The 24,780-nt window shown below is 38.7% G+C and overlaps 2 protein-coding genes across 5 annotated transcripts in view; one reads left to right on the top strand and one right to left on the bottom strand.

Moving 5' to 3' along the window:
• HBP1 (HMG-box transcription factor 1) overlaps positions 1 to 23,469 on the top strand; it is a 24,208-nt gene extending 739 nt beyond the window's left edge. Inside the window, exons 1-12 of one of the 4 annotated variants that reach the window (XR_014894955.1) lie at positions 2,486 to 2,941; positions 3,811 to 4,003; positions 5,147 to 5,381; positions 6,565 to 6,697; positions 7,630 to 7,741; positions 7,853 to 7,965; positions 8,313 to 8,469; positions 9,011 to 9,155; positions 11,443 to 11,769; positions 15,554 to 15,695; positions 17,473 to 20,016; positions 22,432 to 23,469. Coding sequence is in view for 2 of the 4 variants with exons in the window: in XM_085298105.1 (XP_085154231.1) it covers positions 3,811 to 4,003; positions 5,147 to 5,381; positions 6,565 to 6,697; positions 7,630 to 7,741; positions 7,853 to 7,965; positions 8,313 to 8,469; positions 9,011 to 9,155; positions 11,443 to 11,769; positions 15,554 to 15,695; positions 17,473 to 17,490 (1,575 nt within the window). In the remaining 2 variants the exon portion in view is untranslated. The other 3 variants (XR_014894952.1, XM_085298115.1, XM_085298105.1) reach the window with 3 other exon arrangements.
• COG5 (component of oligomeric golgi complex 5) overlaps positions 18,791 to 24,780 on the bottom strand; it is a 187,616-nt gene continuing 181,626 nt past the window's right edge. The window contains exon 22 of the mRNA XM_085298128.1: positions 18,791 to 19,462. Within this exon, the coding sequence (XP_085154254.1) occupies positions 19,348 to 19,462 (115 nt within the window). The 3' untranslated portion in view covers positions 18,791 to 19,347. The remainder of the gene's footprint in view (positions 19,463 to 24,780) is intronic.

Genomic DNA, 24,780 nt, shown 5'->3' with positions numbered 1-24,780 from the left:
GGGGCGGGGGGCGGGGGGAGGGGAGGGGGCAGCGCGCGGCGCGCCCGCGGGCCGCGTCCCCGCGCGCCTCCGGCACCAGTCGGAAATGGCTCCTTGCTGGAGCTGAGGCGCGGTGGAGTTATCGGCGTGGGGCGTTTACGGGGAGCGAGGAGACCAGCGTTTCCTCCGTGCTCGCGGTGGCGTGCGCAGGGCTCTCCTCGCGAGGCTGGCGGCACGCAGCGGAATGAATCATCCTCGGCCCTCCGAGGCCGCGCTTGCGCTGCAAAGTTTTCTGGCCCGGCTGCGCTGGTCAGGGATGCGGAGAGAGGATCCCTGATCAAAGCAGCCGTGCCAGGAAGAGTCCCTGGTGTAGATCCGGTCTGGCCAGTATGTTGTGTTTTGCTTGGGGAAGCTGTTCTCCGTGCGCAGCTCCATCCAGTAAACTGCTCCAGGCATAAACCTTGCCTGGGACTTGAGCAGTAGGTTGGGGGAAGGAGGGCAGATGCCGAAAGGAAAACCGCGCGGAGCACTTCCACCCAAGCACTCCAGCCCCGTGCGGTTTGGGTGGGTGTCGCCCAGTTGCTGCCAAACCCCTTCTCAGCCCCAGCCTTTTAGAAGGATCAATTTAAGCTCTCTATTAAAAATGGGCAGAATGTGGTCTAGCSAGGAAGCTCTTTGTTAATATTGCCAATTTTTTGCATAGGACAGGTCAACTTATTTTGAAATGTAAATTCATGAGTAGATTCCTTTAGCCTCTACAAAAAAGTGGCAGTAATTATAGCCCTGGTTGCATACTTCTAGAAAACATATTTCACAACAGTTTTTGAACATGAATTAAAAAGGAAAAAGTCTGTACAAGCTAATTAACATCTATTCCCTTAATGTTCCAAAACAAGACAGGCAAGGGACAAGATGAGAAGCATATGATGTCCAAAGCAGGCTTTAATTTAGCAGAATAAAAAAAAAAAGAAGAAAATTGAGCTTGGGCACATTTTCTTTTTTGATTTCCTTTTAATTCATTTGTTAAAAAGTTTTTTACTTTTGCATCTGAATGAGTTTGGTTTAGAGAGATTCTGGTGACTGGTAAGCACAAATCATTTCTCAGATGAAACAAGTCTCTTTCCTGTCTAGACTAGCACCCTGTATCTGTATCTTGTCTCTGATCTTCAATGTATTAGGTATACCAGGACAGGGACTTTCAGATCCTGGCAATGGGAGGAAGGAAGGAGAGGGTAACATTCCCAAAATAAGTTGCCTTGCTCATTTTAGTAGGAAGATTAGAAAGGAAGAGGGGAAAAAAAATGGAGGGGAGGGGAAGCAGAAGGGGGAAAGAAAGAAAGGGCACAAACAAGCCAGAAAAACAAGGAGTGGCTTTTYAGAGTGAAATAGTTGAAGATAATCATCAAGGTCTTGACCTATGCTATTGAGACCTGTTTTTTCTTTTTTTTTCTTTCTTTCTTTCTTTTTTTTTTAATGTTAACAAATGACTGGCCTTTCTTCTCTTTTGGTATTCTGTATTTTTGCTGTCCCTAGTGGATGATAGAGGAATAAACTTCATTGAAGATGGTTCTTAGAGGTAAAATACAAATACCATTGATGTTTATTTGACTGTATGTTCTCATTTCTCTTTCTTCTCCTCACTCCATCTCAGTAAAATTCAGAGTTGCACCATTTTGACTTCTATACTGGTGAGATTTGAGTAGTATTTTTTTTTATGTTTAGAATGCCTCTTTAAATGAGGCTTTTACTTAAGAGGTTAAGCAATGAGAAGATTAGAAATTTTCTGAGAGGTCCTTGATAGCTCACAAACTGTCCATGATACCAGTGTGATTATTTGAAGTAGTACATTCAGTTGTTTTCTGAAGTCAGACTTAAATTTTCTTGTGTACTTCTGAAATTTCCAAAGGGTCCTATTAACTATACTATAAAGGTTCAGGTTGGTCGGACTGCTTTTGCTAAGCCCAGTATGTAGCCCAAAGGATTACATCTGAATTGTACTGTACATAGGACMAGGTGCAAAATGAATGAAACGAATTTGTAGGATGAGTAAAAACRTAGAAATTGTTAATGTTAGCTGTATATATACAATACTTTTAAAACAATTGTGTATTAAAATGTAGCTATTTTGTTCATAATTGCTACCACACAGCTTTTTATCTACGGGGCCTTTCAGGATGCTAGGCYTACTGCTCCATATGTAATTATTAGACTGTTTTTAGCTATTGTCTTTCTCTACTGTGGATAACAGCAGCATTACTGGATGTGCATGTGGTAGACTTAGAAGATTTTCTTTACTATTAAACTGTCYTCTTTTATAAGAGATTTGTGGTTAYTTTTTCGGTGATACTTCATGAAAGCGGAAACTAATCACATTATGGTAGCTTTAATTAATCATCATCTGAAAAAACAGTAGATAACTGAATTACTAAAGACTGGATAACCTTGTTTTCCAGCTTCCAGAGAGGGTGGTTGTGTAGAATAATCACACAGTTGTCTGACTGTTGAAGTTAATTTAAAATATGAGTTTTAGTTTACATGTTACAGCACAGAGATTTGGGGAGATGAAACTGCAGCAAAATCTAGTCTTTCTTTCCTTTTGCAACATAATTAACAGTATTAGTATTTAAAAACAGTTGAGAATGTGGCTGAAATTAGTAAGAGACAGGAAGGGCAATGAGAAGGCTTCTGCAGGTATGCCAGTAATAATAGGATGACCAGAGAAAATGTGGGTCTGATGCTTAGTGATGTAAGAGACCTAGTGACAAAAGATTGAGGACATCCTCCTTGCTTTGGTCTTTACTTGCAAGGCCTGTGCTTGGATGTCTAAAGTCCCTGAACATGGTGGCAGAGTTGGAAGGAGTGAAGTATTTCTCTAGCTGTGGTAGTGGACGATCAAGTTAGGGACACAGACGAGTCCGGAGGACTGGCTGGGATGTGTCTGAGGGAGCTGGCTGATGTCACTGTGAGTATAGTCTCTGAATGTATGAAAGTACGGCTTTTGGGATGGGGCAGGGTCCCAATAACTGGAAAAAGGGAAATGTCACACATCCTCTTCAGGACAGAGGATATGGGGAAACTAGAGGCAGGTCAGCCTAACCCTAGCCTTCAGGAAGATTATGGAGCAAATCCTCCTGAAAGACACATCCAGGCATTTATAGGACAAGAAGTGACTGGGAACAGCCACCATAGATTTACTGAAGGCAAATCATATGTGACCCATCTGATTGCCTTCTGTGATGAGATGAGTGACTGAGTGGACAAAGTGAATATTGTTTACCTTTACTGTAGCAAGGCTTTTGACATGGCCTCCTGTAGTACCTTTGTGACTGGGCTGGAGAGCAATGGACTACATGGGTGGACTACAACAACATCGGTGGAAAATTAGCTGGGCTCAGAGGGTGGTCAGATGTTCAAAGTCCAACTTTGGGTGGTTACGAAGGGCTGATCCTGTTCAGTATCTTCATTAGTGACTTGGATGAAGGACAGAACGCAACCTCAGCAAGCTTGTGAATGATAGCAAATTGGTAGGGGGTAGTCAACACACTGGAGCATAGGCCTACTATTCAGTGGGATCTTGACAGCTTGGAGAAGCGGTTTGACAGAAGTCTCAGTCTTGCACCTTTGGCATAGTGATGCCATAAAACAGTACGAGCTAGAACAGATTGGCTAGAAAGCAGCTTTGCAGAGAAGGACCCTCATGGACAAAGGTTGAAGATAAGTCAGCAGCATTCCCTTGTGGTAAAAAGACCAATGTATTGGCTAGACTGTAATCAGTAGGTCAAGCATCTATTTTTGTATATACATTTTTTTAAAACCTCTGTCTCTTTAAAGTCAGATACTTTGGAACATCCTAACATGGTGTGGGAAGTGAAGACAAATCAAATGCCTAATGCTGTTCAGAAACTCCTTTTGGTAGTGGACAAGAGAACTTCAGGSATGAATGAGTCACTGGAGTTGCTGAAGTGTAATGAAAACCTGCCATCTTCTCCTGGATATGCATCCTGTGATGAGCACATGGAACTTGGTAAATAACCTGACTGCTTCAGATGGAGCCGAATTCTGAAGCTGATGCAATTGTAACTTTCTTATAGTGAAGTTACTGGAAGCTGACTGAATGAGACTACTTGTGTTTAACTTGGGTAAAACAGGGAATATGACAGTGAATGGTGACATCTGAAAGTCTCAGTTTACAGTCAGTTTTCCTTATAACTCATTTCCAGTTCTGATGTCTTGACTTGTTGACATAAATATGTTCGTTGAGCAAAAAGCTACAAGTTTCTTCTCCTGATCTCCAAAGTTTTGTTTGGCCCAGGAATAACAAACAGAAAGCTCTGGAGCTCCTCCTGCAGGGGAATTCTGCTATTGGATCAACTCCAAATAGAGATTTTGAGAAAGAGGAACGTTTAACGTCAGTTCTTGCATATTGGAGAAAAAGAGCATATACATTATTAAGTATTGATGTAATCAATGAAATATTAACACATTGAATTGAATGTATAAAGTAATTAAGATCAATGGTACTTAGTTACACAAGAGTATATAATATTCTTCTGTTAACAAGCTGGCCACTGGACTCTCTTTTGCTATCCTGTGTAATGTATAAAATGTGTAGATTGTTGGTTGTAGTTCACACCCACCAGGATGTATACCTAGCTTTCATGACTTGTGAAGTACTTAATTCCRGTTTAGTGGTGGAAACATGGAAAGCTTTGCCCTATACAGCCTCTGATTTTGGAAGTTTTTAGTGGCATACATGGTGTGCCAGATGATTTTAGTTGCCTTTTATTGAATCTGCTGCTATTACAGTAAAGCAGATTACTACCTTTACAGAATCCTGCAGTACAATTTTGTGTTAACTATTCAGTCTAGCAAAAAATAATAAAATAATAATAAAAGAATGTTATCAGATTGTGGGTTTTCTTCTAGAGTTCCTTGATACTTTTTGTTAAAATGCCTATATGAATGAATAATAGATTAGCGTTTTGGTCATTTTTGTGACCATTTTGAAAATATTATGAACAGGATTTATGAAATGTTGGTAATTGTGCTATAAGAAAAAAAAAAGTTACTTTGTTCAGGTTACTGCTCGATTTTCTATTCAAKAGATTGTTTGTCAAGTATAATTTAACAGTGGTATAATTACGGTAATTTATGTATTTGTTTGTAGATGATCTTCCTGAACTGCAGGCTGTGCAGACAGATTCTACTCCACCTGCACTTTTTCAGCTTAATGCAGATGTTTCACATCAAGAATGTTCAAGGCCTTCATGGAACCAACATACCTCAAACAGCAATTCAGAAAGTGTTTATTCGTGTGAGAATGGGGTGAACTGGTTGACAGAATTGGCAAATATAGCCACAAGTCCTCAGAGTCCTTTGATGCAGTGCTCTTTTTATAACAGGTACTGACTTCCATTTCATTTTTTTAGCTCTAGGATGTATAACATCTTCAGAAACATTTCCTTTGCTCTSCAAGCTGTCTAAATTTGAACTGGAGACCTGTTTTTGATTGTCATCTTCCTGTATAGTAACTTTATTCTTTTTGCAGAAGATTGCGCAGAGCCTGTTGCAAACTTTTTAATTGCCAGCCAGGAATGAGGTTGAACAATTTAAGGGCATTCCTTAACCACAGGAAGCTCAGAAACTACAGGCATTTACCTGGTGTGCAGCAGTATAGGAAAAGTTCTGATGAATTTGTTACGCTAAGCTCTATATTCACTAATGCACAGACTTCAGAATTTTTTAAAAGAGCTATTTGGAAATTTAATGGAATGTACTATTTATTGATGCTGTTTCAGATGTATGATCTGCAAATTCCATAAGGCTGTAAGAAGCAGTGTGGGATCTTGAATTTTCTTGGCTTCACCTTTTATTTGAAGCTTTGGTCTTTGGTTATGATAAAAAAAAAATGCAGTAGTGTTAACAGTAATGCAATGCTTGCAGTTTAATCATTGTGACAGAGCAGGTGTCCATATACAAGTCAGGGTACTCTAAAGAATGGGGCGCTAACTTARAGATGTTTATAAAAACTCAAGCATTATGCCAGTGAGGTGCTGACAGGGAAGTACTGTCATTTGGGTGGAATATAGAAGCTATGTAGCAATTATGCTAAATACTCCCTTTGCCTGAGCTTGTACTCTTTAGTCATCGCATTTGAATATTGATGTGTGGGAAGTTTAGTTGGTATTTGGCTCACAGAGACAGAAATATTTGTTCAAATTAAATTTTTATACCTAAGTTGAAAACTACCTTGATTGTCTCCTCTTTTTCTTCAGACTACAGTGTGGATACAGCTTCAATGTCTTTGCACACTGTAAGTCATCTGCAATGAACATTCATTTGCACCTACAGAGTATCTGCTTCCTTTGAGTGAAATGAGTTTAATATGAGTTTAATAATTCAGATACGGACGAGCATAATTTTCTGTGTACATTCAGAATGTGAATGCRAGCAGGATATGCACAAATGACTGTGAATTTAAATTTCAAATGTTAAAGATCACTAAACCAAAACAGTTTAGAGTAATGTTAGCTAAATATTTCATTTCCCTAATCTGAGATGCTTTAAAATTATTTTGCTTTGTAGATCATCTCCTGTTCACATAATAGCCACAAGCAAAAGTTTACATTCCTATGCACGTCCTCCACCAGGATCCTCAAAGAATGATCCTAATTTCTCCAAGAATGATTTGGATGAAACACCAGTTAGACATGAAAGGGTGAGTTGTCCTGAGATGTCTCTGACATAAATAAAGAAGCAAGAGTAATGGATTAAGCTTTTCAAAAAGAGAGACTGGTTAAAAAAATGCAATTGTTTATTTTTAATACCATTTGTATTGAAGCTAGATTTTTTTATTACCTTTCTTTTTACCAAACACAATGAGCTTGTTGTGTTACATGATACAGATAGCCCACACTATAAAGAGATCCCATTCTAAAAATACTTTGCTTCTCCTGCATTACCTTCTACAGCAAGGATTTAAAATTGTATTAATTGCTTTTTGCTATCTTGAAAAGGAAATAAGGAACCATCTCCTTTTAGATGTACGAAAATTGTCAGTCTCGTTTCTCCTTTTTCTGTAATTAATTTTTTCCCAAACATGATATGTTAAAAGTATTGARTCTCTCCCAGTGGTTTATGTAGAACAGAATTGACCTGATGCCTTTTCTATTTATTTGACCACGSAATAACATGTGCTTTGAGTAGTTCTTGTTCATAGCTACAGTGGAATGATACACGCACACGCACACACACACACGCACACACACATATATACACACACTATATACAATAGTAATACTGTATGCTATATATATATATAAAATATTATATACTATATATAGTAAATACTATATAGTACACTTAAGCCTAAGGTGATCTGTTCATAGAGGGCCAAATGAATCTCAGATAAAGGATGAAACATAAGAATTTCAGGATAGCACATATCAAAGAGAGGACAGAAAATACTTGATTCACATTTTCTGAATTCCTTGAATCTTGTCCTCATTTTGTATTCCTATTTGAACTTAATGCAGCGATGTGACTCAGATGCGGATTTGAGAATGYGCCTAAAATATATATAAGACCAGCCCTAAAACCTTATATTCAAATACCTACACCATCTTGTTTTTGKTTTTGTTTTTTTAATAGGCTAACAGTGAATCAGAATCTGGCATTTTCTGCATGTCATCACTTTCAGATGATGATGATTTAGGATGGTGCCATTCTTGGCCATCAACTGTTTGGCACTGTTTTTTAAAAGGTAAAAAAGCATGCGTTGCTGAATAAGTATTTTGGCTTTTCTTTATTTGTAACGGAGCCTTTTTCACACTACATTGATCCATTTTTCTTTTTCCTTCAAAAAATCTATTAGGCTCACGTTTATGTTTTCATAAAGGACGCAATAAAGAATGGCAGGACGTTGAAGATTTTGCAAGATCTGAAAGCCATGGAAATGAGGAAAATCTCCCAGTGGGTKCTTACAAGGTAGCTGTTAGTTCTAATAAATTCATTTCAACAGYTGTAGCAAAATACTTAGTTTGTAATGTTATCTCTCTGCCTTTATATACTGTCTCARGGGGTTTTATAGAAGACAGATTTATACTGAACCTGTCTAACGCCGATCACATTTTGAGTATTTTGTCATAAAGCAATTGAACTAAATGCATTTAGGCATGCTTTGAATGTTGTGTAGTCTTTACTAATTTACAGAGAAGGCACTTAAAATTTTGGTGTTCTTTAATGCACCRTAAGATGATGAAGATACATTTGCAGTATACACAGGTTTATGCTTTTCTGAGGGGAAAAATTCTGAATTGCCTGTGTGTTCTCAGGGCTATGGTTCTGATGGTTTGAAGTTGATATCTCATGAAGAAAGCGTTTCCTTTGGTGAGTCAGTGCTGAAGCTGACTTTTGATCCTGGCACAGTGGAAGATGGCTTGCTTACTGTAGAGTGCAGACTTGATCACCCTTTCTATGTTAAAAACAAAGGTATGAAATTACTACAAGTACAATGTACTTGGTTTTCTGTACTCAAAGAARGTAATTGCAAGTCTTACTGCCATCCTGTGTTGCTCAAGAAATTGATAAAAGCAGTGTTGTAGAATCCATTGACTGACTTCGCAAAGAAAAACAGAATTTGAAAGAACAAAACTGTAAAAGTAATAAATAGTTCATGTGTCTTGGAGGAAGATTAGGTCAAATAAATGGAGAACAGGAAAACAAACTGGGGGGAGAAAGGAAAGCTGCAAATAAGAAAGGTTTTTCTCACTTACTAAATGTAGAAATTTGGATGATGAAGAGTTCCAGTTTTCATTTTTTTTTTTGATAGAATGAGATTCTACTTGAGATAAAAAATAACTATTTGTAAGAATTCCCTAAGTAAGTGTTTCTGATTTTTATTTTGGGTGAAAGAAATTATATATCAGAACATTTTTATAATGGGATTCCATTTAGATCTATAGGATTGCTCCAGTTAAGAACTAGAGAGATTGTCTGGCCGTTTGTCTAATTTAACTCTTTACCACTTCAGGTTGGTCATCTTTTTATCCAAGCTTGACTGTGGTACAGCATGGCATTCCATGCTGTGAAATGCATCTTGGAGATCTGTGTCTACCTCCTGGACACCCTGATGCCATTAACTTTGATGATTCAGGTGTTTTTGATACATTTAAAAGGTAATTTTTGGATAAAGTGGCCTCAGCAGTTTTCACATTTGATGAGTAGGCATCTTAAGTCTACAAGAACTTAAAATATATGTAGAGCAAAGAGAGAATACTTCTGGGGTGATACAAGACGAATGAGAGGGAAAATGGAGACTGAGTATCAGGAGAGCTGTGTAGTAGTGTCCTCTGCTATACTGTGAAGTAAGACTTCAGAATGAAGTAATTTCTCAGCCCCTATTTATGGTAGTTTAAWACAGATTAGATAAAGCAGTAAAGAATATATTACCTGCAAGAATTCTTTAGGTAAAATGAGTTGGATTTGAATGTTCTAATACAGTTTTCCCACAATATAACATGTTCACTAGCTATTAATGTACGCTTAATGTGCAGCTAGGGTTCTGCTATTTTGTTACTCTCTTCCAATATAACAGACATATCTAACTTCAAGGTCTGATTAACTTTGAAGTTTGCCTGGCTTTCAGCAAGAGGTTAGACCGTAGAGCCTTCAGAGTTTGAGCCCAACCTAAATTGTTCTAATACTCTAAGAAAGGAAATAGCATTACTCCTAAGACTTTTTATGTACTCTTTGGAGGCTTATAGGTTAAGCAGAACCTTTTCCTATGATCTTAACTCCTCTTTGGCATTTGATTTCAGTCAGTGACTCTCTGTTATTTTTTACTGTAGAAAAAAATAATTTGAAATGCTGTTTGAACTTCAAGTCCTAAGTGTTCTTGTATGTTTTCAGTAGAGAGTGATAGAGAGTGAGTTCAAACTGCTTGTCCTCACACATTTGCTGTCTGGGGCTTTTTCTGCTTATTTGCTCGTATTCTGAACTTCATCTGTAGAGCGCTGATAACATGTTTACATGTTACTGAAGAAATTGGATTTGTGGCACCTTATTCATCCTGCATCACAGTGGAACACTTTGTGGACAATTAAATTCCTTGTCCCTCTTTTGGACAGTGGACAGGAAAACACTGAGAAAGGAGTGTGCAGCAACAGCAATTGGTCATAGGACATAAGAATTTAAAAACAAAACACTGTTGCTGTTTTATCGGAGGGAGATTAGGAAAGGTGTTGGACTATTGGAGAACAGAGAAGTTCTTTCTCATCATGTTGTGAACTGGCCTGCAAAGTTGTCAACATAATYCCTTCTTTGTTGCTCTTCACTTTTCCAAGGGAGTGGATTTTGGAGATAGCCCTTCAGTCGCTGCCCTTGCTCTGGGTTCTACCCAAAGAAAGGGATTGCTTGTGCAGATGGGAGCTGGGCTACTGTTCACAGTATGTCCTTGCTAGTATTTCCATTTTATTTCAGAAAACAGCCTAAACTTTTATTTTTTGGTAGAAGCCATGTAACCATAGCCACATTCAGCAGTGAGAGAGAGGAGCCTTTGAGTGATACAGATTTTGTGTTTATTTTGTGGTGTTAATTTAGTGTTTTAAATATATTATTGAATGGCACCTTTGAAAGCATGCTTTCCCCACATACCATACATAGGAATACAGCGCTGTCATTCTGCACACAGCTAGTATTCCTGAGATCACAAATAATTTCTTCTGTACTGCTTCCTATTAGAGGTTTGTTGATGTTGTTGTTAGTCAGCAAGAAATTGTGAGGGTTGATAGTGTTTGGAGGTCTAAACTGTATGGAAACAACTGATGTGAGCTGTTGAAATACTTTGAAGTATGGAGGAATTACCACATTTTTGTCACTAGAGGGCAGACATTTGTCAGCTTTGAACTCAGTAGTATTCAATATTGTGGGTCTATAACGTGTTAACATGTGTTAATGTCAGTGAAAGGTTCAGCGCTAAAAGCATTTTTATTTCACTGCCTAGAGCAGCTATTTGTACTTGAGTGTATGTAGTATTACTTAATAGAATGGTTTCATATTTGTTATTAGCATATATTTGCAAGCATACTGAACATTTATACTCCCCAGATTAGTTATCATTTTCAGTACCTATCATTCACTGATGCAATTTGGATTTTGGTAAGGACAGGAGCAAAAATAAGCTTATTTCAAAAGAAGGTAAAATTTGAAGACTGTGTATAATAATTGATACACAGTTGGGGATTTGATAGTATACTTGTAAAGTTGCAATCCACTGCCATATTGAAATAACTATTAGTTCCTCTACCAGATTTTTTTTTCTTACTGACATCTGCATCAAGCACAAATCCATTATGTCACATGGAAGATACCAGAAAGTTAGTACAGATTAAGAGTGGAACAACTGTTTAGGTATTGTACACRAAAAATACTTGATTCATTTTCTGATATGTCTTTTTCTTGTAGTTATGATTTTACACCAATGGATTCCTCTGCAGTTTATGTGCTAAGCAGCATGGCTCGCCAGCGTCGCGCTTCTCTGTCTTGTGGAGGATCGAACAATCAGGATGCTGAGAGATCAGAATGCAGTAAAAACTGTGCATCTACGGCATCATCACATCTTTCCTCCAATTCTTTGTACAACAAAGCTGGCAAAAGCCACAGCTCAGGGACTGCAAGTACTGTGAGTGCCACTTCTCCAAACAAGTGCAAAAGACCAATGAATGCCTTCATGCTTTTTGCCAAAAAATACAGAGTTGAATACACTCAGATGTATCCAGGGAARGACAACAGGTAATGGTATAAAATTCTAATTTTGATCTCACTGTTGAGCTAGCAGAATATACATGTCCCATTTTAAAACCTAGAGTGGACTAAATTTTGCATTTGAAATAACCAGTTTGAAAGATACTTTAAATATTTACCATAGTCAGTAATTTGACACACACAGGCTATTTTTGGCAGACATCTGAGAAGGCATTTGGGTAAAGCAAGTGAAATATGTATATATGTGCCCAGGCAGAGTCACAAATACACAACGTTTGTTTACACCAATGAGAAATGTTAATGGAAAAAAAAATACCAGGTTCTCCGCTCACGTGTAGTACTGGGAAAAGGGGAACTTCTTGTTCTTGATAGCCAAGCCATGATTATGTTTTGATATAATCTTGTAAATTGTTCAGTGCAGTCACTATCCTTTTCCTCAGTTTTCACATTTTACTAAAAATGGGGTTCTGATTGTTAGGATGTTTGAAAGATCTAAATCCAAACAACAATGAAGTGTTGCCAGATTTTTCTTTTCCTAAAGGTACTACTAAACAATCTGCTGAAACTTGCAGGAAGAGCTAAATGGATGTGTGTTTGGGGGGAGGGTTCTTTGTTGGTTTACTTTTACTCCTATTTTTATATACGTGCACATGCATGTCCTTTTTTTAAATATAGACACCCATTATGTGTATTTTAAATAATCTTAAAATTTCATACCAATTGTGCATCTGTAGATATAAACTGAAGGACATGAACAGACACTCATTTTGTATATAATGTTATGGATGTAACATTATGAAAGGAAAACTGTTGCCATAAAAATCACATTKTCACATAATAATTCTAGTACTAAATCTGGCAAAAGTTAAAAGTGACAGGACTTTGAAGGGGTTTTGGCTGTTACTTAACGTTCTGGTTGGGAGGCTTTAAACAGTGTTAAGAAATTAAATCCTACCATACAAGTAACCCATCCCTAAATGCCATCTGGTCTTCTCTGTCACGGCAATGATGTTCTGCAATGTTTATAGTAATTTCAGTGAAGCAAATCTGCTGTTTTCAAATTCACTGTAACTACCAATGAAAAATAAGAAAGTGAACTGGGAAAGTTTATGATGGTTGTATTTTTAATTTAAAATGCTGATTTCAAATGGTTGCAATATACTGGAGCTGCAGCTGGATGGACGTCCAAAGCGTTTGAGTATGTTGAATGAAAGTGGCAACAGAACAACTTAAAAATAAGTTTTAGAGTATAGTGTTCCTTGTACCGTTTGAAAGATGGTGCTTTTCAACACAGTTTCTTGCCATCTCTAAAATACAATGCAGAATAAACCATACATGTTGGTGATAATGGATTTTACAGGCATTTCCCTGCTGTTGCTTAAGTGTTGCTGAGGAGTTCATTAATTTGCATATTTTTAAAGTGTAAGATACGTAATTTTCAGATCACGGAGTAGATCTTACGGTTGGTTATGTTTAGGACCCAGTTCTGTATCCTTGAGTTCTTATGTTTGTTACAGTCACTTTATTTTGTTTATGCATACAAGAAAAGACAGAACTTGAGGTATTCTGAGTTAAACTGTCTCCATTCTGAGAAAAAGCAGACATCAGAAGGTGAAGCCATGCCAAAAAGCGTGAGCTTTAAACATCCAAAATGCAAGTCCACACTAACATGGTTCTTTTAAGTATTGTAGACCACTGGGGCCATACTTCAGAGACTTCTACTGGTGTTAAAGCAACACTAGCTTCTTTTCCAGGTGTTCTTACTGTAGCCATAGTTGGACTTTATCCTGCCTTTAGAAATACTTGAATAATTTGAGTAATACAGATTGTAAAGGCAAAGAAACTTGCATGAACTATAATGGCATTTATTAATAATGGTTGTACAGGTGCATGTGGTTACTCAGAGTGAACTTCAGGTGTTCTCAAATACTGTTTTACAATTTGTTTCTTTATGAATTTGCTGTAATACAAGTGGTTGTGTCCTCCAGTCTATTGCTAAAATGTTTTCAGTATCCTGTTAGTATTTGAAGAGGACAGGGCAGTGTACAGAGCACTCTGAAGTTCTCGTGACATGAAATAGCACACAAGGCAGTAGTGCAGTTGGGTCAGGTTTTTCTCACTCATTTCTGGTCAGCAGAATTAGGTCTTTGTCGAGTTATGTTAGAGAAATTTCTCTGTATTTTCAGTCTCAGGTTCCCACCTAGGAGTATTTCCTTTGAGGAGTGAAGCTTTTGTCTCTGTACCAGATTTTTGAAACTTTGAAAACACAGATCCTGTACTTAGTTTCAGTGCCTTAGTGCAGTTTTGTCTCCAGAGATAAAATCTTTTTTATGTTGTAAATACAAAGATTTCAGAAGCTGCTTTTTTATTTGGAAATGCAATAGTGTTTTCAGCAGTCTGTCTGGGTCACAGTGTTCTCTCGGGGTAGGAGTGCATGAGTACAAAATAGCGACAGAAAAGGAAAGGTTTCTGGTGCTGTTGATATGCCTCTGGGTAATGCCAAAATGTACAGAAGATACACTAATTAAACTGGAGTGTGTTTACTTCTAATGATAGACCAAAGATACTGATTCTTAATTTGGAAAGAAAAACAGAAAATCCATTGCCAAAAAGGCAGACTGTGCACATGGATTTGCTCTTGATGGGATTTGGTTGCATCTAGAGGAGTTTGCTCTGAGGAGTCACCAGAGCATTTGACAGTACAGGCTTAATGGCAGCCTCAGTGGAGTTCTCACTGTGCTCCATGAATGCTCGGTAGCTCATAAAAGCCTCACTGGTACTATAGAGTCTTTCAGGATTAAAATCCATTTTCTTATTGGTATGGAGCAGAACAGCCTTCTTCACAGTTGCCATATGTGAAGTGCTTTGGAAATGCTTGATGACACTGTGATCTTCTTGATTATGTTAGAAAGTCTATGAATAGCTTTACAGCCTACAAGGAGCTTTTCAAATGTGAAATATCAAAAAGTACTTAGTTCTAAACACCTCTTTCTTAAAGGACTGGTAATAAAACTTTCATCATTGTAACCATGGTCATTGATCAAGCAGCTGTTTGGAGATTTTATTCTGCAAAAGGATGGAGTTAGGTTTTATGTTAATATTGACCCAACGTTTGAGACTGATATGGTGTGATAGCATGGGGAAATATTGTCCAAAGGTCATGAAGTTTATAAGGAGCAGGAAAAACAAGTCACATCCAGCTTCTGGAAATAACAATAGGGAAATAACGATAGAACAAAGAGTTCCTCTTTGCATAGGAATATTTGCATAGGAACTTAGCAGTGCATTCTGCCCACCCTTGTTCCCTAGTGCACATTTAAGGTGGAGAAAGCTACATGCATCTATTCAGTGGACATGGAGATTTGCAGTTAATCAGATCTTTGTTAGGCTGGTATATGAATGGTTTGGTAAATGATCTCATTATACAAAAGCAGAGCAAAACAAATGTAAATTACCATGTAGTAGTTTGCACTAGGCTGTTTTTTAACATCTCTGTTTCGCTAGCTTACGCAAGTTGCAGTGCATTCAGAGGTGCACCCTTTGAAAGGTTGGAACTTGCAGCGACTCATGCTTAGTTAACACAGACATCCCAGCTGTTGTTTAACTGGTAGAGGAGGTATGAGACGATAATCAGAAACATGATTGCTTAAAAAAAATTCCTTAAAAATATACAGTTGATTTCTTCTATGTGTATGTGCTTTTTCATGGTTAACTTGCATGTTTTTTAAAGTGTTAAAATAAAAAAGGAAAATTAAAGAATTTCTTTAAAAAATATCCTTTCCTGACCATTCTGTAAACATTTATCTTGCAGAGCCATAAGTGTGATACTTGGTGACAGGTGGAAGAAAATGAAAAATGAAGAAAGACGGATGTACACGCTAGAAGCCAAGGCCTTGGCAGAAGAACAGAAACGTTTAAATCCTGACTGTTGGAAACGAAAAAGAACAAATTCTGTATGTTTTGTCAAAAGATTTTTCTCATTATATAGTTGAACGTGTTCATGTGGAAGCTACAGTGTTTCCTTTTTTGTTCAGAATTTACTCTGCTAACATATTTCTTACATTAGCCAAAATTATTTTTATTTCCCTGTGTCCTGTAATGTGCTTTTGGACAGTTGCAGGGGACAGATCCAGAAGAAGGTTTGTCCCTAGATATTTTGGGGAGTTTCCATGAATTCTGTTAATCTGAAAGTGAGTATGCTTGTGTAATACAGAAGGGCATCATGCTTTTTGTTTTTCAATTTAGGAATAAACTTAAGTTTATAAGATTATTCCTAAATTGAAATCTGTTCATTTCCCCAAAAAGCACTAAAGCTTTCACAGTTTTCTTTTCTGATGCAAGTCTGTCATTTTCCTTTTTCTTCAGTAAAACCTTTATTTCTTTACCCTTTCATAAGCTTTTTTGTTGTTAATTTATATGTGTATATACAGAGCTATGTAGGGAACAAATCTAATATTTCTTTCTCTAATCCTTTTCATTTATTGCTATGTGTTAATTGTAAAACATACAGTAGGCAACACTTTGCTGTGAGGAAGTAAGTTGTTTTCCACTTTGTAGGAGGCCATCAATTTAAGAGTCTGAAGCAGCATATTAGTAGGTGGTGAATGTATTAGGTAAAATAAAAGCTTTCAGCTAATGGATCTCATAATGATAACATCAAAAAAGGGACATTCTGCCAGCCTACATGTTAAACCAGAAGCGTATGTTGGAAGAAAAGGTCCAGTAGGTGCACATAATGCTGTGTGCTCTCGTCAGCTGTTTTATGTCGAGTAAGGAGACCTTTTGATGTGGACTTGACAAGCTTAACACTTGATCCTCAAACTGTCAGCTTGGGACTTCAGCTTTGAGTGTAAATGAGGTTATTTTTCTCCAGGGCATATGCACGTGTTAAGGCTGAACAAGAAATGCTCTAGGACTAAGTTGCTTCATTTCTTACTGCCATAATACATACTTAGCACTGAGCTTTCAATCCCTGAGCTGCAAAAGTCTTCACCAAATCCCAGCTGCCAGGAACAAGCTGTTTTCCTGTTCAGTGTATCATTCTACATGTTGCACTGTATCCTATTTTAATAAACAGTGACATTTCCTGTTAGATTATTGTTGTGGTTTTAGTTAAAATAATTCCATTTATTAATTCTGTTTTTACACTGCTGCAGTCCTGGGCATTGGGTTGTGAGCTCTGGAGTCCCATCTGAGGTTTGAGTTCATGGGTGCAGTTCAGTTCACACGGGCACCTGTGAACTTCAGAGAGCCCGGGGGGGGGGGGGGGTGTCTGTGTCTGTACAACTGAAAGCAACATTTGGCTTGGCCTTAGTAAGAAGGATGGCTTTCTTATACTAACTTATAGTTGGATTTTCCCTGTTTCTTAAGGTATTCAGGCCAGGATAATAGTATCTGTACACCTTACTATGTTGCAGCAGGAGGAAAGACACTGTTGAATTGTATTTCAGAGAACTAGGAATTCCATTCACAGCTTAGCTAGCTTTTCAGATAATGATGATTGGCTCCAGGCTTTGCCAAAGTAGTCTAGATCTCTTTTGATGACCTAGGGATAAAATTGTTTTCTGTGTTTTAGAACAGAAAACTGTCTTTGGTTTTCTTCTGCATAATTAACCAACAATTTAAAATATATGTGGCTTTCAAAGCAAGTTTTTTTCTATATTTAAGATTATGTCTGTGTTCCTCTTTGAGTTGTTACTGCTAACATGTTTTCCTCTTCTCTTTTCTCAGGGCTCACAACAGCATTAAGCTAGAATTTTCGTGTTAACTCTGTATTTACAAAATGGCTTTTGCTTGATGGCAAGAAGATGCAAGATCAAGGTCTTACTATTTGTTGTGAATTTCTGTGACCATCATTGGCACCATCAAGTCGGAAGTGATTAAATATGAGTGCAGATTTGCTTTTTACAATAGAACATTAAGTAAGCTAAAACTATCAACATGTTAAACCAAATTGCCTTATTTCTCTTCCAAACTTCATATATGTTATCAGGTAATATAGGCTTGAAAATGGATATCCTGTGGTGCTAAAGTACTTTAGAAAGAGGCGAAGGAGATATGTATAAATGTTTATTTTTAAAAGAAAATGTACAAAAGGGGAATTTTAAAGTATGTAACAGCTGTTTATACATTGATTCTTATTGCTGATTAATATGTATTGCACAACCATATTACTAATTACAATTCTGGGATCTGGGATTTTCTGAAATGGCAAGATGTAGTGTTACCAAACTATAGCTTCCCAGTCTGCCCAGTTGCCAACCAGTTACCAGACCGTGTGGTAAATGGAGAGTGTGGTGTAATGTAGCACAGGAGCTGCTTCTTGGATTGCCACATATAAAATTTGTATCCACAAGTGAGATATTTTTGCACCAGCTGGCAATAGTGAGAGTTGTTACTTCCAATGGAAACAATAGCCAGGCCAGGATGAAATGAATAAATAGCATTATCTCAAGAAAAATGGTGCTTTTGATACTGTCACCATCATAGTTTTAACTTCGTGTTTTGTCTTTGCCACATATTCTAGGATGATATTTTATTTTGCCATAAGACATCTTTATGGTGGGGGCAAACTTTGCACTTAACTATACGTGCAACACTTGCACTTTACTTTTATTTCCTTCCAACTGCCGAAAATTAGAGCAGATGCATTAGAAGTACAATTGCTTTTGCTGTGAACTTTTTCAATCATGGCTTTTCATGTTACTAAACAGCTGTTTATGTTTTTGTTTTTGTTTTTTAAGAATCACAACTGTAAATTTCAGTTCCTGACACGTCTACATGATGTTGCCCCTAAGATTTTTGCACATTATATTCTTGTATATTATTTCAAATAAATTCATTAAAATGTGGTGTAGTGTATTTTATAAACTACAGAAGACTAATGATTAAGTCAGTCCTGCATACATGAGGAAGGTCTGCATGAAAATTTTTATATATTAGCCCATATAAATTTGTAGAATATCTTAAACCAAGTAGAGCTGCTAAATGTATTTTGATGCTTTGTATTTAGGAGGTTACTGAAGAATTTTAAATAGTGAATTCAGGATTGGATAGTGGATGTTCTTTATTATACTTTAAGCAAAAAGAAAAAACTGAAATCAATATGAATTATTTCAAGCAATGCAATGCTATAGAAACTCATTTACATTTGTAAATATTTTTTGTGTGTTAAAATGCATAGTGTATTTTTTAGATGGAAAATGATAATTCTAGCATTTTGAAAGTACCTTTTCCTGAATAAGGCTAAAATGTATTCAACTCAAACTGCTCCTGTCAGAAGAGAGCTACTTCTGCATATGAGCTATTTGATTCTAATTCTTACACCTTTCTAAATGCAGAAAGAGTGCCAGAGAATGATTAATTTTTATTAGATGTACAGCGCACAAAAATTTTACAATTTCATTATAATTTGTGTAAAATAAGTTCCTATGATGAGAACATGAAGTGAGAGATACTAAAAATCTCATAGACAAGTAGGTAACCACATACCATTGTAAAGCTTATGTACGCAGAAATAATTTACATTAACCCTAACTATGAGGAACGAAAGCAGCACAACTGCATTGCTGTCTGACCTTTGTCTGAGGAGTTGTCCTGAAACTTTCACTGAAGAGTAGACACTGCTTTTTGCAGCAGTTGAACCATTATGGGATAGACTGGTGCAAACTCCTTTCCTTCTTTAGTTCTCACTGATTGAACGTAAGCTTCCAGTGCACCTCTAAAGAAATAAAGAGAAATAGCTAAAACAACAAAATAAATAGTGTACAAGTGTTGTAAGTTCAGGAATTGAAACTGAAACTAATCAAACACTTTCTTTCCCTACAACAGACTTTGCCTTAGATGATTTTAACGTGCCTCTATGGAAGGAAGCGGGGAAGAAAGAGCTACATAATTGTTTCATGATCTCGCTTTCCTTTCTTGCATGTTTTGAGGAGTGAACAAGTTAACATTTAAATAATCAGCAGCAGCACGTTGCAGATGGCTTGAAATGACAGCTCTGACGCACAAACTCAGGCACGTTGCTGTACTGGTAACCTTTAGAAATGAAAAGAATAGACTCCAGCTGCTGCAGACACTGAGAGTACAACTTGCAAAAAGAAAACTGGGGCACTGGTGAACAACTGAGATGCCTTTAGGTGATTTCCTGGTCAAGTCTTTTGAACTACTGTTCTTTGGAAATACTGTTCTGTACCATGAGACATTGTATATGTGTGTTTGTACATCTCTGCTGTGTTCTTCTGACACATTGTCGTAGGATCGCATACACAAATAGTAAGTAAGTAGTCTTGTGTGATTTACACAGAGATTTCAAAGCTAAAAGGGGCTACTGTGAAGCATAATCTAAATAATTCCAGTAAACAGTTAAACAGCAATCAAGACCTGAAATTTTATTAATTAGCCCAGGTTAGTTAGTTTTGCCGTATTTTAATATGGCCTAGTAACTGAGGATTTCTTAACCCTTTACCCCCTGCCCCCATTTTTTCTTTTTTCCTATTTCTTCATGTAATAGATACAATGAACTTGGAGGAGGGGCATCTTTAAAACCCCTTGTTTATGTTATTTTTTTGTTGGTGCTGTTTGTTTATAGAAAATTGGGACAGTTTTAGGAAAACTAACCACCTCTTTCAAGGGGTGACTAAGATGCTGAGTGGTGTGTAGCTGTTCCTCTTCTGTTTGGTGGCAGCAGCAGCACTAACAGAGACCACAGCAGACCTTGCCAGTGGTGCCCAGGACCCTCCTGGGCAGCAGCTGCTCCCACTGCTAAGGCCTGAGCAGTGCCGATGACCTCAGCAATGCTGGAGCGCCTCAGGTTTTATTCATATTCTGCATTCTTTTATGAAAGTACTGGACCAGCTGCTGCTGCATGTGCAAGGTGCACGTTTGCTCTGCTGCTGGGGGATCAGCTGGGTTTTTGATCCTGTGATGGGAGGAAGGTGGGTGGTTGTCAGGGACAAGCTGGGGCTGAAAGGAGAGGGTAATGGTGAGCTGCAGGCTGTCTGGGCTACGCGCTTAGCCCACAGCAAGCATAGGATCATGCATGCAAGCAAGACCTAACTGCTGAGATACTGTGGGCTGCGGCAAGGGGGCCATAGCTATGGTTATGTTCAGTGCTGCTTCCGATGGACAAGCTAGAGGTGAAATACAACAGCCTGCAAAAAAAAAGGAGTTCAGGGAACTGAGGCAGAGCTGACAGCCCATTCATGCCTGCTGGCAGCTAAAGAGGTAAGTATGTAGGCATTTAATTATCCAAGGCTTAAGGAAATTGGAAATGCTCAAGAGTGAGGCTCATAAGCCTGTGTTCAATGAAAAAAAAAAAAAAAAAAAGTCTCTTTCTGCAGGTAGATGATGACTAGAGCAAGACGAAAGGCACAGATCCCGGCGGGATCCTCTAGCCATTACGGGCGGCTACACAGGAGCATGGCAAACCTGGCAAGCCAGAAGGCGCAGGGTCATAATATACTTTGCTGCCTGAGAATAAAGCTATTACTAAACCAACAGGGAACTTGAACTTCTTAAATGAAAAGCTAAAACCCACTTGTGTCAGAACTATGCCAGAAATCTCTAGCAAACTTCATTTAATATTAGGTGGGAGATGCTCTTGATGCCAGAAGCTTGTACTTGGTTTGCTGGAGCGATGCGGATGGTCAGTTTGGGGTTCTGATAAGCTAGTGAGAGTGATGAGGGCCTGTCCTGGCAGGCTGATCCCAGGCTGCATGGGCTTCTGCCCACATGTGCCATCCCACATCAGAGCCAGGCAGTGTTTTGTGAACCTCCCTGCCGCCTCCAACAGAAGGAGTTGGCTGTGTGCACGCACAGACGCGTACGCGTCTGCAGCCGGACTACGGCTGTCACCTTACCCAGCCTGACAGGCGGAGASTGAAGCGTTCAGCTGTGCAGCCAAGAAGCCCGAGGCAGCTTTTCCACTGAACGTAAGATGGAAATGAAACYGCTGGGGCACGAGGCGATGCCTCCCCTCCCAGCAGTCCTGCATCTCCCTGCTGGCACTAACAGCTGGAATTCAGATTTGCTGAAGCACAGGGCAAAACGCCCAAGACTGAGGCGATGAAAAAGGAAGAGGAGACTACTGGAGAGAGTTAAGAGGTTTCCGAAGAATACAGTGATTGAGCAAAGAAACAAATCCTCTTGCTGTCCTGGATGCACGTGAAAAATCTTTCCAATTTTAGTAGCAATTTACTAGTGAGTTCCTGCTAAGGGTCCACCCCAGGAACCAACACACTCTGAGCAGTCACTTTTGTGGGGTTTTTTTTGCACATCACCAACAACAGGAAGGGAACAAGTTGAACCCCCCCACCCAGTCAGAAAGCCAGGGAAAGGTTATTTTATTCTCCAACATGTTACCTAGCCCAAATAAAACTGATTTTTGGGACTTGATCAGCTCCCTGAAAAATGCCACCTCTCTTCCCACTGGTCTCTGGGGAACAGCAYGGGGTTAGAGGGAGACAACAAGCAGCAAACTCTGCTAGCTGCAGCTAGCAAACTGCTTCAGGTGCAGTTTCACCTTGCTCCTAGAACACACCTTTAGCAYGACTGACTGGGGAGAGATCGGTCATGTCCTTAGGTCATTTTTAAATCCCAAGAGAACAAAAAAAGAGAGAGACTAGGGGAAAGGGAGGTGCAGAGAAGAGCAGGTTAACTGAGCTTTGGAAATGATCTGGCTTCTTGCAGCAATGAGGGGCACATGCAGAGCCCCGAAGGAGCTGACCGAGCAGCAGGTGAGAGGTGGTGACAGGGAGGCTCACGGATCACATCAAAGCAAACAGAGACACTTCAGGAGAGTCAGATTTTTCCATGGAGAGAGGAAGGAGTCATTAAACACATTAGATTTTAATTACCTTCTGCAAAAGATAGTCCCTTATATTAAAATACAGCTGAGAAATGCCTGTGACAATTTTCTTCACTGTAATCAACAATGCCTTCCGCTCACCAGTCTCCCTGTCTTTCCCTCCATACACTCCCCAGACTTGGTTGGTCACAAATACATTTTGCATGAAAAGGAAAAAATAAAAAGTAATTTTTTTTACCCTAAAAGCAGCTCCCAAGACCAGTCAGTGCCAACGGTAATCCTGAGGCAGAAGGTTATCCCCATCGGACCAAACAAGGGACTAAAGTGCTCTTTGCCATCAGGCTTTACTCAGTGCTAAGACCCACCTGGGCTGACACTATTAGAGTCCTGCTGTCCCACCATTTCAGAAGAATCTGATTTAACTGGCAAAATCCCCTCCACCGTTGGCAGCTGCCATGACCACAGGACTCCAGAAGCAGCTGAAAGGAGCTCCGTAAATTGTTTCGTGGTGGTTGCTCAGGCCTCAGAACCGCCATCAGACCGTTTGGTGGCACTACTCCTTCCCCAGCAAAGTGACCCATGGCAACAGAAGCTGATCCTTCTCAAATGTCTTCTGCTGTGCTTTCKCTTTTACTGTGGCCTTGCTCCCTTCATTTTGAAGAGACATAATCAAACTCYATCAACATCACCAGTCTGTGAACGTTTTTAGCTAAATCTTTCTTTTCCCCTCAGAAGACAACCAGTAGTTACTACTACACTAACGCTACTATGAGAATTCTCATTTTCCTAAAACAGACTATATACAGTTCTACATTAAATAACTAAGACAAAAGCCTTCTCAGTAGTCTAAGACTAAATGCATTCACTATTTCTCCATGTTTGCATCTTCAATAAAAGTATTTAAATATTAAATAAAAGTATTTAAATGCTTTAAAGGTGATGATTGTTAAAATGCAAAGTAATAACTTGACATGAGACCACAAACCTTAAAAGTTTGGTTCTTCCAAGTCAGTAAGAGTTTTGCTAGTGGTGAAATCCACGACAAGGCATGGTGAGCACCAACGTTCACCAAATTTAACATTTATGTCAGGTTCTTTCAACTTGTCAGCCTTCAATTTTGAAGGTTATTATTTTGCAAATCCCACAACATCCTCCATCAGTGGGGATTTTACTGTAATCCTGATGGGAACRACTGATGGGAACTGCCAAAGTAAAAAGCAATGAGCAAGTCACAGAGAAACATCCACAGGCTGGAGAGAGAACATGGGTCCTTCTCCAGGGCAGGGCTGGCCCGGGGGGACTACCTGCTCCGGGCACCCACGGGAGGCCCGGCAGCAGTCTGCCTGCCACGTGGGCAGGCACAGAAAAGCAGCAGGGAGAAAGGGTATTTGGAGCCCGGAGGAAAAGAGCATGGTTGCTTCAGAAGTGCGACGGAGGGATGGGTTGTGAGAGAGAACAGCAGGAATGATTGTAAGGTTGATTTAATTTCCGAACTGCATTTGGGATGGGAACTTTGCTCCTTTGAAGGCAGTTCTGTAATTTAAGGGTGGGATTTGGGCACTATGACATATGGAAACACAGACAGTGCAGGAAGCTGCTTAGGGCAAAACAACAGGATTGCTGGAACGCGCTGCCACGTTTTAGCTCAGGCTGACCAAAAGCAAAGCTGTGCAACCTTAAACAATATTGCTGCTGTGACATCTACATGACAGCAACTTCTTTCGGGCAATATACCAATTTAATAGCTATGTTAACACTTGAAATGCAGATACCGTAATGATATTTTTGTAAGCTTTACTGGTCCTAGCTAAAACCAGCTTTTGTAAACTACTCTGGCATTAAAGAACTCAATTTTGATGCATCACTTTACCATTAAAAATCTTGTACTAAAAAAAAAAAAGGACACTGTAAAAGCATTAGTACATAAGTGGTAATGTGGCATCATGGGTGAAATCAGTATCATCAAGTCTCCAGCACAGAAGAGGTCAGCTGTTATCATATTAAAAGATGCAATTTACAGTTATATTACTGATATTTAAGAAGATGGAAGAAACCCTGTCTATGTAATATACAAAACATACTCTTTAGGGGATTAGACTAAATAATTCCCTAAATTCAGCATCTTCCAGTCTAATAAAGGACATCATAAAACCTGTTCAGCAATCTGTTTCTATTTTAGAAGACAAGCTATGGTATACATTACAAATATTGTTTGTAAAAGAGAGCTATGG

The sequence above is a fragment of the Rhea americana genome, unplaced genomic scaffold, assembly GCF_003343005.1.
Source record: "Rhea americana isolate MKP2758 unplaced genomic scaffold, rheAme1 scaffold_1, whole genome shotgun sequence".
NCBI lineage: Eukaryota > Metazoa > Chordata > Aves > Rheiformes > Rheidae > Rhea > Rhea americana.
This window is presented reverse-complemented; position numbering and strand designations above follow the sequence as displayed.